We start from the raw sequence: 17008 nt of genomic DNA, 5'->3' as shown, positions 1-17008 counted from the left end.
GAAGAATATGTACGTCATTCATTATGCTCTTTTTCCTAGTACTGACGACACTTTCATATCGTGAATATGTTAGAAACATATTTTCATTTCTGTATTAAATTTTCATATCGATAATGAATGTTCATTGCTGGAATACATATAGGTTCACCACAATTTTATTTATATGTATATAAAATATTTGTATTAAGAGTAGTTGATATATTCCCAAAAACTCGATTAAGATATTAAGAATAAATAGAATAATGATGCGCATTTCAAACAGGAAGTCATTAAATTCACTGTAGAAAGAGATCAAGTAATAGAAGCATGATCAATGTTATCACAGATGTTTGTAAATAATACCAGTTTTACGTAATATAATATAAACCACATTCTATAATACGTTGCACTTAAATTATGATCCATGGTGCCAGTAAAGTTTTCTTTAGGAGAAAGCCAATCTCCCCCAACGATCTAATCGTAAATTATTTATCAGTGATAATACGTACGTGATTGTGATTTTAGCTGCATGCTATCATGGAAAGTCCATGAAAATAATTCTATTAAAAATAATATTATTGTTACATAATAATTTAAATATAGTTGAGTCCTATATACCATGTTGTACTATCACTTGTTACAAACAGATCATGATTCTAATTGTATCTTTTTGGAAAAACAAAAATAGGTATATTATTTTACATAATGATAGATAAGATTGTACTCGTGAAATTAGAAATTATTGTCAATGATCTTTGAACAAAGAACTTTTTAACAGTCAAAATTACGATTTAATTCATATCAACTTATTCAGGATAATAGCATTAGATACTGTAATATCATTTCAATTCGGTTCATTTATTTTCAATTTTTTAATTTAATTAGCATTTGTCCATGCTTGTTTTTACGAAAAGTAAACAGCGAATACTATTCGTTGAGGATGCTACTCCGATATTGTTCATTTAGGGCAGTGCAAAAATATAATGTAATGTTACATTACAGATATAAATATAAAATAAACTGTTTTAAAAATATAATATAGACTTATACTGTAAAACTTTTAATATAAAGTACAAATTTAATACAAATTTAATATAAAGTATAGCTAATGATATAAACAATTATTTTTATATTTTTAAATACTTTTTCTATTTTGCAATATTTTCATATTTCTTCCTGTATTTATAATTAAATTGATAGACCTGTGCTTTATTATTATGAACTTTGTAAATCCGTAGGCAATGAAAAGTAGTTTATTTTATACTAAAACTAGTCGTATTCTTATAGAAATTTGAATATAATAGATTCATGAATAATTCTGAAAAATTATAATCGTACGAGTTCAGATACATTTCAACTTTGATCTGGATTGTATTCGATAAATAGCACTATATATAAATAGAACTCTTTTATATCAAATTCAAGGAATAAAAAAAGAAGACAAATGAACAGTTCGAGTGCCTATAATTTACTGTTAGAAATTTGTCAATTAAAAAATTAGATAAAAAAGAATTTCTGATTTATAGTTCACAGTGTAAATATAGTCAATAGTAAATAGTATACATATATATATATATACTGTTAGTATAAAATAGAAAAAGTAAGTAATAGTATTTCATTTTATTACATCATTATATGTATATAGCTTGAAAAAAATTATGTCAGTTATCATTATCATCCGATTTGTTACACTTGTCAATTAAGATATATAAAGCTAACGATATATAAATGTCGACTTAAATTGTGTTATCTCTGAATTTCCGAGGAAGTAAAAAATAACTAATTTGAATAAGAATGTTACAAATTCTTAAGATTCTCTAGTTATTCAAATCAAATTAATCTGTACATAATTGAATAAAGAATATTGTTCATGAATTTTACATCATAGAAAACATCTAAACTGAATTTTAATTATATATTTCTTATACTGTTTTCGTAAAAGTTCATTAATAGATAATCAGGTAAATGTTGATACAACTAATATTTTGTAAATAACTTCTGTAATATTTCATATACGGTTTTAACTAATTTAACGCAGCAAGAAATCAGAGAGAGATTTTAAAATCTACATAAGAATACGTATTACAATATTTAATCCACATACCTAAATTCTATATAATTTCTCTCTTCTTAATCTCTTACTTATTTCTTGCATTCAATTCGAAAAGTCAGTTTAAAAATATACAGGCGGTTCGAAAAATTATAATTAGCGATAAATGACAGATTATGTTAAGGAAACAAAAAATAACAAGAAATACGACAGACAGAGGAAAGATTACGGAATGCAGGTTAAATAAGGCATATGTATTCGATTTTATGAATGAAACGTTCAGTTTCTGTAATTAATATATGTGGCGATATAACTATAATATATTATATATAATATATTATATTTTTTCAGCCTTTAAAATTGTCTAATATGATTTTTTTTTATCGTTAACGAGCAAGAATTCTTCGACTGATCGTTCACGTGTCACAATGTGCATCTATTATCTCTTACTTATTCTATTATCTCGTACTTGGATTAAAGATTGCCTATTAATGCATACTTCATTTAAATGGCATTATTGTGACACAGCTGTAATGGCTAAATGCGTTACTTTAAAAATTAATTTCCTTTGTGACGATTTCACAATGCAGTTTGACGTTAAACTTTTATCGTTGAGTCCATAATTTACTATTGAGACGTCAGTATCACGTTCTCACACGCTTAACATGAAATACGAATGAAAATGTAAGAAAAGGGTCATATCTTTTTTTTTTCAGCAAAATTTAATATTTCAAAATACGCAGTATATTACTTGTAAATATAAAATAAACTGCAATAAGATTGACAGAAGTGTTAGTGCTTGAAAACTTTAATGATAAACAATTCTAAATGACAGTCAGATTTTATAACTGTGTTAGTTTTATTAGTATTATAAAGTGATTATTTATTGTTGAAACAATTGTTAGTTACAAGCGAGGGATATGGGTTTCAATTACCGTGCAGTTCACTTCCCTAGTAGACCATATTGATGAAAATTGAACAATTATTTTATGAGAGTAATATAAACATTAACTGTCGAAGGTCGGAACTATTCATTTCACGTGTCGCTTGTCACACGAAACTTAGGTCTCGTTTACAATTTAAAATTTTCTTTTCCTCTTAATCATTTTCTTTTTTCAATAAGAAATTAATATTTCTATATTGTATTACAAATTAAATTTTATTTTGGGATTACTATATTTTCTGATAATAATTTTCGAGTAAAGATCAGAAATACCAACTTTACGTTTAAGAAATTCTCACATCTAATCTAAACTCAAACTCTATCTTAAACCAACCCATCTGAAATCTAACCTCAATTCAAACCCAACTAAATTTATTTATGTATAAACTCAACGTCGTGATTTATCGCTTTGTGAATGTTATCCTCCTAAAAGGAATGTAACTGTCGAATTGGAAGCTTCTTAAACTCAAACTGGTATTTTTGGTTATATTAATGAGTATTATCTAAAAATAGAGATCGGTCTACGTAATCGGTCTAAAAAAATTGTTGGTGTTCTAAAATTTAACTATATTACGCATTCATGTGTATTCCTTAAACGAAGATGTACATTTAAGAAATGTACAGTTATCTGCTGTACTTATGCCGCCAAGATCCCACATTCAAATAAGAAAACGAACATTTTAGAAACTGTCTCAGAGCTATTTGATATTTGACGAAAATATAATAATTAACTTAATTATCTATTATGACATGTTATAATTGATTCCACTATATCAAACGTTTCAACATTCTACTTAAAATCATCCTCCTCCTTGAAGATATGAAATTTCATTATCAAAACAGAATCACGCGTTTTCTAGTTATAAATATTTGCGGTAATTTAGAGATCTTCGCATGGATATACACGATGAAGATGTATACTATCGACGAAACTTTAAAGAAGCAGAGAGAAACTTGGCTGACCGTGCGAGAAGACCAACTTGGAAAGTCATAGACTGACCCAGTTTTCAATTTAATCGAACGGATTTAGAACGAATCGAAATCGAAAACTTGAATCTGTGCGCGTTGTCAAAGGACGAGGATGAGCCGGATGAAGAGGAATGCATACTCACACGAGGTCTCTGGGTGCAGTTTTCAGAGCGACGTAAAACCATCGAAAACGTCCTCCAGCGACTAAATACGCGACGAGAACGACAACCAGTAGCTGCACGAGGAAAATGGGGCCTATATATATGGCGAGCAGTGACAAACAGGCGACCAAACTCGATATCAGAAACATGATGAGTGTCAGGCGGCAAACCAAGCGACTGACTGCCTTCAACTGGCTGGCTGTACTCCTTTCCGTTCCTCTTTCCGTGCGCGTCCTCGTCTTTGGCGTTGTTGTCGTGGTTGCCTCCGTCCCCGCTCCTGCATGCAAACACGCACATATGTATGCGTACAACGCTTGTCCGACTACAGTCGCGACTCCTATTCTATCGTCTGCTACATTCGGCGTACCTATTGGTTCATTGTTCGCTGTTCCGACTTCCACTTCCACCGCGATACTCGACACATTTGACCTGCTGCTGCTGTTGTTCCTTAGTTTATCCTCGAGCTCGACCCTGCTCTCGGCCGACGTCGACGTCCGCGACGAAGACGCCGGCCGCGAACAGATCGACGGCGAGAAACCTGCGACGTTAGAATGAACTTCACCTTTTTCTACGTCCTGTAACAAATGCGGTAAACATAGTACACACGTAATTAATACACACGATGTTTATTATTCGTTTACATATACAAGGTGCTTCACAAATAGGTAGTCAAATTTTGATATCGTATTCTACTCTTCCCAAAGGTCCAAAAGAAATCGTAGAATATAAATATGGGACAAGGAATTCTTCCTTCTCGAGAAATACAATTTGTCTGATAGCTTGATAATAATAAAAATACTGAATTGCTGCATGTAACGAAATTTGGAATATGTCGATGCGAAACGTCTATTGTTGCAGAAGGAAATCATTTTCAGCAATTTCTTTGAGTAAGTTTTATATTTTCATTAATGAAATATTCTGTCATAAACAAAAAATATTTATATTTCGGAAAGGAAAAGTTTTTGAACCTATGTTTACATGACATTTTTTCATCCTTAAAAAGGATAAAATAAGAAGATCAAAGTTTGGCCATTTATCTATTTCCAAAATATTTTGCATATACTACCGACTAAACCACCCATTTGCTACGATAATTGCAGACAGTTGTCAATGTTCACAATGACGTAATTGAAACTATTTAGTTTTAGTATAGAGTTGTTAATATAGTGAAAGTTGTTGTTTGGACTTTCTACGAGCTGAGTTCTGTAAATGAACTCTCAAAATTTACTATGAGGACGTTTGTGTCGCTATAGCATGTTACACGTTCGCTTCGACAGTGGCATATTTTTATGCAGTTGTGTTATTGCAATAAAAGTGTGAGGTTTATTAATGTTCCAGGAAAAATGTGATAATGTTATAGATTCTTTCTTTTTTTCTAATACTAATGACTTCAACTTTTGAATTTATTGATAAAATAGTTTGCATGACATATGTTGATGTTTTTTTGAACAATAACGATATAATTTTAAATAAGTTTTGTTTACGGCGTGATTTCACATCAAGAATGTTATAATTCGGAGTGGCAATAATTTTAAAAATAGATGTGTATTATTAAACTAAGCGAAAGTATTTTCTTTTTGTATAAAATTGCCAAGATTTCAAATCGATGAATTCATCTACATATTTCTGATAATTTCTTGAATAATATTATAAACGACTATTTACAACTCGATATTTCGAAAATTATGTTTCTCATTCGTTTACGTCAAATGACATTTCTTTATAATTGTCATAAGACGGGAAACTATTGAATTTAAAATACATGTATAGAAAATTTAAAGATGTAAAAATATATAAAATACGTCTCACATAGTTTGCATATATAAAAGGTATTCAATGCAAAATACTCGTGGCGAGTATTTAGTAAGCAAAATAAATTTCTACTTAGATTCTATTTACCCAATTGTATTTATAAAAGTATTAACTTGCATAAATATCAGCAGTCCAGTTATTGTAATATTATATATATTATATAAACAAGTAAAAAAAGTAATTTTCTAATTCGTTACGAATTAATGTATACATTTCGTATTTAGTACATACACATACATATTACGTATTTAATACTTAATGTAAAGATTATTGTCAAAATTTTGATTAAAGAATCGAATGTAATGTTTCATAATCATTTTACAATTTTATTCTACTGTGAGAATTTCCATTTTTCGTAGATGTGGTTAAATGTACAAATGTGTGCGTTGATGTTGGTTGTTCTTACATAGTATCGTATAACCTAGAGTATCGAGTGTATTGCGAACGGTATACTGCAGACTGCTCTGAATAATCCCGGATGAAGTAGTTTCCTAATTGTGAATATCAATGTATTCCGTTAGAAATCATTGCATAGAGATATATAATCATATGTATTAGGTCGTCCGAAAAGTTTCTTTCCTTTCATAAGGTGATAATAGATGAAAAACAATTTCCATTTCCGTTTCGGTATGATCCATTTCGTTCTATTTCTATTATTATGTTCGTACATAATTCAATAAACTAATATAAAACAAGCTAATATAAAACAGAGCTACATTTAGCTGTCTGAACATTCCAACTTATTGTTAAGTATTGTCAAGTACTTTGTCTCGGTGAGTTGAGCAACTGCTATATCAAATCTTGTCATAAGCCTTAGATAAATTAAAAGTTTTTATAGCGTATCACGTTCAACGACAACAATTTTATCAGTGGGCCGGTTAAAAAACGAACCAAGTTCCTAATATTTTTCCTTACGTTCTTTTCAGATGAAGCTAATTTTAGTAACAGAGGACACGTGAATCGTCACGTCTCATCTAACTATCGTTATTGGTTACACAAATTGATCATCATTGATATAAACAAATATCTTATCTAGAACAATGACTTTTTTTATATATGATTGATAAATGATTATGTAATCAAGCAATACTTCTTTAATGACCATTTAACAGCTAAACGTTGCGATAGATTTCTTTAAGGTGAAGTACCATTCCCCCTAGATGAAATTGGCCTGCGTACAATGCAACATCTATGGTTTCGGGAGGATGCTTTTCTCCCGCACACAGTACCCACCAATATTCGTAGAATACTAAATAAACTATTTCGAAACGGTTGGTTTGGCAGATGTGAAAATGTAGAATTTCTACCGCGTTCACCAGATTTCACTCCTTTACATTTTCTCATATGGGGCTATGTAAAAAATAATTTTTATCAAGTTGAGCCAACAACACCTACAAATATGAAATGTAAGATTGATCATACGTGTTAGAATCTATCGACTACTACACTGGATAGAGTAGAGGAATTCTTGAAAAAACAGACAAACAGCTTTTGTGCATTGAGATAAATGGCCGTAAGTTCGAACGTCTATTACGATAGAATTCATATCAATTAGACATTCACATACAAACAAAATCGGCTCTTTTTAGAGCCAATATTACGTGAACAAAGTCCGATCATATAGTCGCCTCATGATTGTGTATCTTTACTGTCAACCGTAAGATGGATATGACTTTAGATAAATAAATAAATAAGTAAATGAATAAATAAGATAAGCAAATAAATTTCTATCCTTAAAATGTACAAAAATAATTAACTATAATAATAAATAATTAACTAAAAATAATAAACTATATTATGACATATATCAGATATTATGATATATTCGTTCATGCTAACTACTTTTTTCTACGTAAACCAAGATATTTTAAACTTATACTTTGAACCTAATAAATATCAAGGACATTCTTCATGTAGAAAGTGAATCGCAATATTAAAATTTAGTTATCCTTCTCTATCAAGATAAAATGCAAAAGAGTGAATATAGAAATAATGATCCAAGAGCATTTTATGTACTCATATGCAATGGATATTCTAATCTGATTTTAATATGAGTGTAATTTATTCTGTGATAACTGTACGTTCTTTCTTTAGAAGAAACTAAACTGAACAATATATGTATAATCTGAACTCTCTTGCATAATGATTCTTCACCAAATAATTTTAGTAAATTGGCAAAAGCTCCACTTTTATAATTGTATAATTTTAAGTCAAATAGAACAATTGAATGACTTGTAATTTGTAAAATTCACTTCTAGAATTTCACATGTTTTATTATCAAGCTTATTATTGTCATATAAGAAGATTTGTTAATATTAATAACCTGTATCTTATGATTTGTAAAATTGTGCATTTGTTCAATTAATTCAATTATGTAAAATGGTCAAAACTACGAAATAGTATAATACAAGTTTGCATACAATTAAGAGAAACTAAAATATAAACAAAAAAGATAATACAACTTCTAAGGATTATTTAATTTGTCTAAAACGTGAAAGAGCTTTTGAGACATTTTATATGATATTGAAGGATAAACTCATTTTAATCATATGTAGAGACTACATATCCGGAGTCACATCGTAATATGAGAAGTGAAAAACAAGCATAAAGGAATAAATATTAAGTATATGTGTACATACTTATATACTTGTGTGTATTCGCACTATACAAATAGACGTAAAGAAAATAAACGTGTACTGTAACAGCAATTTAATCAAGACACTAAGCATATGCAAGTACATATATATATATATCAATCGGGAAACTGACGAAGTTTTTAAAGTATGAAATCATATAACAGATTTATATTAATTTCATATAATAAACTTCAGAACCCTTAATATATCTATACAATTGAATAATATAATATTGCGCATTTTAAAATGTCAGTCATAATAAGTACGTTATATACATACTACTACTATATTTCATTAAATTTTATTTAATGTGGTTGTTACATAATTATTATCAACTAAAAATATCTTCGTTGCTTTTTAAATATTTGTTGTTTATCATCCAGCAATGTCAATTATTATTATAAGATAGTATTACTACAGTATTGAAAGAAAACAATTTTCCTTAAATGTTACAAAATTTGTATTAAATAAAATAAACTCGGTTACTGATTATTTGTCAATAACTTAATTTCATAACAAAATTTCAGTTCAATGGATACAGGACAAAAGTAAATGCTAATTTATTATTTTAATATTTCAAGTCGAAGGTCTAGAACAAATACGTTCTTTTTTTAATATTGCTTTACATGTCTGCTAATGTTTCTATACTTTCTACTTTCTCCTAGAATTTCTCTCGCAATAAGTAAAGTATCATCCGAGGTACAGAGCAACTGTACTACATATAATCTTCTAGATTTTCTATTACAATAATAGCGAATGATAGTTACTTCATATTTTTTATTTTTTCTATGGTATATACAATGAGTAAGTCCATGAGCATTTGAAAACTTTTGAAAAAGATACGAGAAACCTTAAATATTATATTTTAAATAGCATATTACTCTTAAATATCATACCATAAGATGTAAGGAACCTTAGGAAAGGTATAAAACTTTAAGGGTCTTGTTACATAATTTTTTAATAAATTTTTAAAATAAAAGATATCCCAAGTATTTAAAATAATGCTACAAATTCATTTGCACGCATGAACAACTTTTTTGTTCGACATTATAACACATTTTCTCAGCAATATAAACGAATATACACGTTGTAGATAGTAATCACTGTATGTAGCAATCGTACTAAATGTCTGGCTTAATTTTTTACTCATTTACGAAACAAAAAAATATTTCAGATATAACTATCTACATTACGTGTCCCATATATATGACGATAATGAACGAAATAGTTCAGAGCTCGTGGTGAAATTAAAATTTAATGTTTAAAACAAGGCTAAGACCGTGCACGTACTAGCGACAAAACTGTCGCTTTAACAGCTAACATCCGAGAACACCGATTTCCATTTCTTTACCTGAGTTTCCTCACTGATCAGTCTTACGTGTAGCTAAACTTCCAATATTTCTTAATCTCTTACACAATCTTTGAAAAATTCGGTTCGAAGTATGTGTGCAATTTGGAAACCGTTCAACGTACAACGTTCGTGTCCTTACCGAATTTTGTTGCGTTTCACCATAGATGAAGATCGTATCCACCTACTTTTTAAAAGAAAACTTCATTGTAACACTTGAGATGATATTTGATTCAGTAATCGAATAATACTGATTGCCAATATTCTACACAGCATCATAAGTTGTCACAATGTTTACATTCACATAGTAAATCATGTATTATAATTATTAGAACGTAAAGGTTGAAGAAAGTCTATTTGTTCATATAAAAGGAAGGATTAATGAAATATAACAAGCCATAAGAGATGGATCTACAATCCTGAGATAGAAATAAAAATCTTCACGACCTTCCATAACTTTGGATGACCTTCATCATAGTTTGTCTTAAGGCTAGCTTTATCACGTAGTGATAAAAATATTTATTACAGCATCTGGGCTGAAAAAATACAGATAATCTTGAAATTTCCTCAACGCGACTATACAAAAAATACTTACATCATATTATGCTCCACCGAGCAAATATTATTACATGAAAAATATTGTTATCAATAGCAGAAATATTAGAGATGGACAAAGTTATTAGGTCATCCTGTATACGCCGTTGTTAGAAAAAGAAGAAATTGAACTTTCAGTTGATACAAGCGAGAGTATAAAGATACATATAACTACTAAAACTATAGTATATTAGGTAATATACTATATAGGTAATGACAAAATCCGCAATCACTGAGTTGCCAACCCAATATATACAATCTGATATATATGTTTATTTCTTAGACAAATTTCTTTCAAATTTGAAATTTAACATTTTATGCCATTATTTATATATTGTACCACTGATGCTATAGTATGTTTTTGTATATTTCTTCTACTATTAGGGCTAGATCTATAGGTGTATATCTGATATTGACATGAGTATTCATTAAGTTAGTTGTAAATAAAGATATATAATTTGGCACAAGATTTTAGACAAAATGTTTACAAATGTGTACAAGAAATTAATATCAAGCTTATGTACATGTACTTTCAAATATAGTCAATGATATTTATCATTACCGCAAATCTGTAAATTATGTCTATTTACAGTTTACATTTTACGTTAGGTTTTTCTTTTAATCAATCTATTGTACATATACTTATATGTTATATGTAATTACGTATGATATAGATATAACGAGTCATTGTTAATGACTTTTGAAAACTTCAATACATTACTATTGTTTCTCTTATTCTTTTAACAAATCCAAATTATTTTCTCCAAATTATTGTTATTATAACATTCCTCTTGATAAACGATTAGAACTTTATACAAGAACTAAAAAAATTTGTATCAATACATTACAACTGTTCATTACATAATGTACTTGTACATTACGATCTCTTAAACGAACTAATTTTTTGCAAAAATTATAAAACTCAATTTATGATTTCAACTGAGCACTGATAACCTATTACATATCTATAGTGGTTGAAGTCACTCTAAAGTCTAAACAATCAATTCAAGCAAAAAAGAGAAAAATAATCTGAGATTTTCTTTTATGAATCAGAAGTTTAGACATTGTTCCTTCTTAAAATTATAGATTTTATACATGTAACAATCCTTTTATCTTTAATACGAGGATCGCCCAGAAAGTACTATCCGTTTACGTATAGAAGCCATATAAAACGATGGAATGTACTTAGAGACGCTCACTTAGTTTCATCTATGTATTGACATAATTCATACAAAATTGTTTGTTTAAATATTTAATATTGTCGCTGTATGACACGTTTAAAATGACGATGCGAATTGAAAATCCCGCCGATGACACTTTTACGCTCTTCGACCGCTGAAAAAATTCTTCCAAAAGTAAAAAGTAACCACAGAATTACAGCGATTAATTCGCGGCAGCACGAATTCAGTAGGGACAGAGAAACTGTACGCGATCGTAAGCATTCAAGTCGTTCGTCTCTCACTACAGAGTTCAAGAACGTGTTTGCAATTTCATTACAAATGATATTCATTACAAACGACTTTTTGCAAAACTTAAAGATTTGTTTGACTGATAATTGTTTATAAGAAACATGATTTAAACAACTGCGTAAGGACGATATTTATGTGAACTGGCGGCGGAAACGTATGACGAAGATATACAAAAACTCGTATATCTCGTTTCGAGACGTATTCAATTAAAGCTAGTGATTGTATTAAAAAATAACTTGGTAAATAATTAGTATAACTAACCTCTTATGTAATAAAGCTGAAATTTCCTTTAAACGGTGTTAAGGTATTTTTAAACTTCTTAGAAACGTTATGCCCTGTTTTTATATCGTTGTAATCGTTTTTGTATTTCTCAATATGCTTGTTACATTTAAATACTATTTTATTTCAATATAGGATAATTTTAAGAAAATATAAAACACAATAGTAAATAGTAAAATTATCCTTAAAATAAATAATCTATAATAATTTTTGTGTTATTATCTAGAAAATAATATTTGCGTTTTAGCATTAAAAAAATCTTTACTCACCCCAAAAAGATATTTATGCCTTTGATTAACAGCTTGGTAGGAAACTAGAACACATTTTTGTAAAACTCTTTTTAGCCGCGTAGTTGATGATATATAATAAACATATAGCAGATACACTTTCTCAATCTTCGAAATTGTATGCCGTATACAAAATTCACTTATTATAATACTTATTTAAAAGTGAAAACTTAAAAAATAAGGAAGATTCTGGCATTTCACAACCACCCTCGATAGCGAAACTTAATCAATAACTCTACATTACTGCTACCATGTGGCAAAGTATAGAAGCTTCATAGTACTGCACGAAAAACATACATATTTTTAAACCGGAAATTAGTCCCTAAAAAGGAATTCTTAAAAATGTTTTATATGTAAAAATCTTTAAATAATATATATGATGCAAGTAACATACCTTCATCTTTTACTTTATTCATAAAATGAAATTCAACTAAAGTCATTTACTTAACTTTCGATTCTTTTCATTTACTTTATTTAGATTTTTTCACAAGTAGTTCAATTTCTTATTTGTTAAATTTTTTCCTATATTTATGTTTTTCGTGCATTAAATTTTTATCCATTTATGTATTTATGTATTTTGTGTCGATAATCTACTTCGAAAGTATCTTATAAATATAAAAATCTAAACAACCTGATAATTAATTGTATTTGATCAGAAATATATTGGTCATTAATTTCCAATATAAACAAGAAAGCAATATTTATGCTACTAATTAAAACACACTACAGTTCACTAAGTATATAAACTTTTACAAATTAGCGAAATTTATATAAAATAGTAAAAAGTATAAGATAAAAAAATAATTTTTGTCTGATAAGTGTTTCGATGTTTAACAAACATGTTGTGAAGATTATGTTATGTAAAGGTTATGTAAAGAGTATAATACTTAACAAAATTAATCAAATATAAAATATTTATATTATAAGATCATTTATTATTGAAATTATATATTTTTTCAAAAATCTTTTTCATTAATACATTATCGATCTCTACTAGATCGATATTAGATACAGATAATAACAGATATCAATGTATCGAATATCGATAAGTTATCGATGAATTTCAAATTATCCAATAAAACAAATAAAAATTTCAGTTTTATAAGTATGTTTTAACACTACATTTAATATTTTCTATTAACTGCAATACATTTAAAATGAACTATTTTAAGCTTATAGCAATTTTTGTCTTTTGCATTTGTAAATAACATTTAAACACAGTTAAAATGTATAATGTGTCTTTGTGTTAATTTATAAATTAAAATTGGAGAATGTGTTACGACCTCGCGTAATTATTCTAATTTAGACAATCTGTGTATTTCTAACATTATAGAGATTTATAACATTATATACAACATTAACTACATTATTAACTAACATTATATACAATATAGAGAAATGGATAAAAATTGATTTTAATTTTTTTAAATTGTCTCAGAACAACTATAATATATATACATATATACAGGTAATAATAAAATATAATAATGAAATATATAGGTAAAATATACAATTAGGACTTTCCTGCTTAAGAGTGTACCTGTATGCATCAAAATACCAATGAAATTGCGGTCACCAAGAAGTTTCATAAGAACAAGGAACTACAGCAAAACCAGTTAATATGCCCCAGTTGCCACAAAGAAATGCATACCGTTATGTGCGAAGATTATACTGGTGTTAGCATTAAATGTTTGTGAAATATTTATGAAAAATGTCTATCGAAAAATATTATAGTTGCAAAGAACGTTTTGCAGCGATAGCAATACAAGTATAAAACCTCGTTCTAAGTTTCACGAATCCTATTTTCATGGAAAGAGAATATCAAGTACCATTTCAAGGCTTATCTTATATTTTCTATTCTTAGTGTAACAAATATTTATCTAAAGATAGTTATTTAGAAATTATTAATAAAAATTATTTATAATATATAAACTGTATCAGATAAAAATTTATTAAATAGGTGTATGTATGTATTTTGCAGACAATTATTAAATCGTCGCGATACAAAAATAGAAAGCTCATAGTTGCAATCTCTTTTTATATATTTCATATTTTTATAAGAAATGATATTACGTATTTTACAAAACCTTAAATATCTCCTTGCTGATCTTATTTCGGATAAGTGCATGGCTCGTAATTATTAACTAATAGCTAAGAGAAAATATTCAATGACCATCGGTATTAGCTCAATTTTGAAGTCTATCATACACGCACTGTTGCACACTTTCTATTACATCCGACGTAACCATGCAGGAGTAACTCATTCTAATACAATCGTTTCTTACTTTACGCGAGACTTTCATATTCCTTGAATTTCAGTCTTACAGCCCTTTTGGTTGCTCACACTTCAAAATATTGATTTTCTTTATTTAAGGATATCTTATATATTTTGTAATTCATTTAAATGAAAAAATACCATCTATACTTTCGGATTATATTTTCAGGTAGAACAACGTACCATCAATCATCCACTTATGCTCAGTTAGGAATTAGCCAAGTTCACGCGTATTTGGCAATATTTTGAAACTTGATCTTGTCAAAAATGAAATCTTAATTTTCATCTTATTTCGAAACGTAGCCTCTTCCTCATCCCATTTCTACCATTATTTCATTTATATTATTTCAATTATATATTTCAATTTTTTATAACACAGGATATTTAAGCTTTTATTTTAAATCTCTTTTTAGATGTACGGAGCAATTATTAGATTAATTTTATTAGTTTATCGTGAAGATATTAGGATCCATCGTTATCCATAATAGAAATCCATCGTTGATGACTCTTCTTCAGTAACGTTTCATCCTTTTACATTTGAGATATTTCCTACACAAAAGGCATTGAACGCGTTTATCGATTCTACTTAGCATGGTACGAGTTTCACAAAAAGTGATCAACTGTAAATTAATAAACGTAATAATATACAATACTACTGTAATTGGGACAATTAAGAAATAAGTTTTTACTAGGAAATCATATAATGTACCATGAAGCCATGTAACCATGTTTGAAATTAATTTAATAATAATACTGAAATGCATGCAAGCAAAGAAAGGATAATAATAATATATGTATATTTAAAAATAGAAATATTTATGGTATTATACGTGTATCTCGTAAAAGATGTACTTACTTTCCATCATATGAGAGAAAATAAGACCGAATTGTTTTGACCCACTAAGGACCAATATTGCATTCACGGAACATCTCATTTACAATCTATTTTTAGATAATTTACATTATCGACTTTGTGCTTTAACATTGTAATTTTGAAGAGAAAGCTAAAGAATTTGTTTAACATTTTTTTTTCAATCAATATCCCTTCTTTCATAACTCTTCTATAATTTCAGAAAATTTCCAAAAATTAAAATATTTACAGCATTATCATACTAATTTTTTCCAAATTATAAAATCCTCCTTTTTATAATTTTGATTTTCTTGCCGAACTTCTCTATATTTTCTCTGTATGTATTATCGTGGTACATTTTTCTTACCTTAATAAAACGATAAATTATTTTATTTATACCTCTCAATAATGTTGCGCGTAAGGATGAATTAATCATTGACGAGATATGTATGCCACCTGATTCTTTTTACGAGATATTAGAAGATGAAAGGTAATAAATTTCATTCATTATCAATTATGCATTACTAAAATTTAACGAATAAGTACATGACATCTTAATAAATTAAAAAATTTTAATTTTATCATTTCCTCATATTTTTGAATATGTCTTAAAAATTATGCTTAAATAAAAAGATAGCTTAAAAGAATTTAGCCATTTAATGCCGTTCTAGTCTGAAATAAAAAATTGATATGTCATAAAAACGACTTCTTCTGTATTTCTTATAAAATAAAACATCTGGGAATATTATCGTCATCGAACTAAACGAAAATCGGGCTTTGTGAGAATATTTAGCGGGGGAAAGCAATCTGGCTACCATTCTCCTACCGCAGAAATTTATTATTCAAGAAAGCATAATTTACAATGAAACAACGGAAATGACACGTTAATATACTTTGCTCAATCCATTTCATTAAATTTCTGATTTTCATCAAGGCAATACATTTTTATGAGAATCGTCAATTTAAAATTATTATCTACAAAAGAGAATATCATTAATACGTGTAATAGTGGAGGATGAAGTCAATTATTGCGTTGTTCGTGACAACGTATGAAAGTGATATATAAGTCTTATAAATCCTGTTAATTACTGTGTATCTACCATACGTAAGAAGTGTATTGAATAAACGTTTACGCATAATTATTCAATACTAAATTAATTCCTCTTTATATTTAGCTAACATCTGTAGCATAATAATCATTTTACGTTGAATCTGGTTAGGGGTTAGGTTATATCTATCTATATTATATATATCTAAAATTAGCTTCTATTTTTATAAAACTAATGTACGTATAATATACACTTGTACATTGATGTTACATAACATCTATCTTGAAGTATTACTAAATAAGAGAAA

The 17008-nt window shown here is 28.1% G+C and overlaps 1 protein-coding gene across 1 annotated transcript in view; it reads right to left on the bottom strand.

Moving 5' to 3' along the window:
* LOC126916798 (long-chain fatty acid transport protein 4) overlaps positions 1-17008 on the bottom strand; it is a 30857-nt gene that overhangs the window by 13012 nt on the left and 837 nt on the right. The window contains exons 2-3 of the mRNA XM_050722967.1: positions 4470-4677; positions 4085-4379 (exon numbers count right to left, since the gene is read on the bottom strand). Coding sequence (XP_050578924.1) covers positions 4085-4379; positions 4470-4677 — 503 coding nt within the window. The remainder of the gene's footprint in view (positions 1-4084; positions 4380-4469; positions 4678-17008) is intronic.

The sequence above is a fragment of the Bombus affinis genome, chromosome 5 (assembly GCF_024516045.1).
Source record: "Bombus affinis isolate iyBomAffi1 chromosome 5, iyBomAffi1.2, whole genome shotgun sequence".
Taxonomy (NCBI): Eukaryota; Metazoa; Arthropoda; class Insecta; order Hymenoptera; family Apidae; genus Bombus; species Bombus affinis.
Note: the sequence above shows the minus strand (reverse complement) of the source record. Positions and strands in the feature narration are given on the sequence as shown.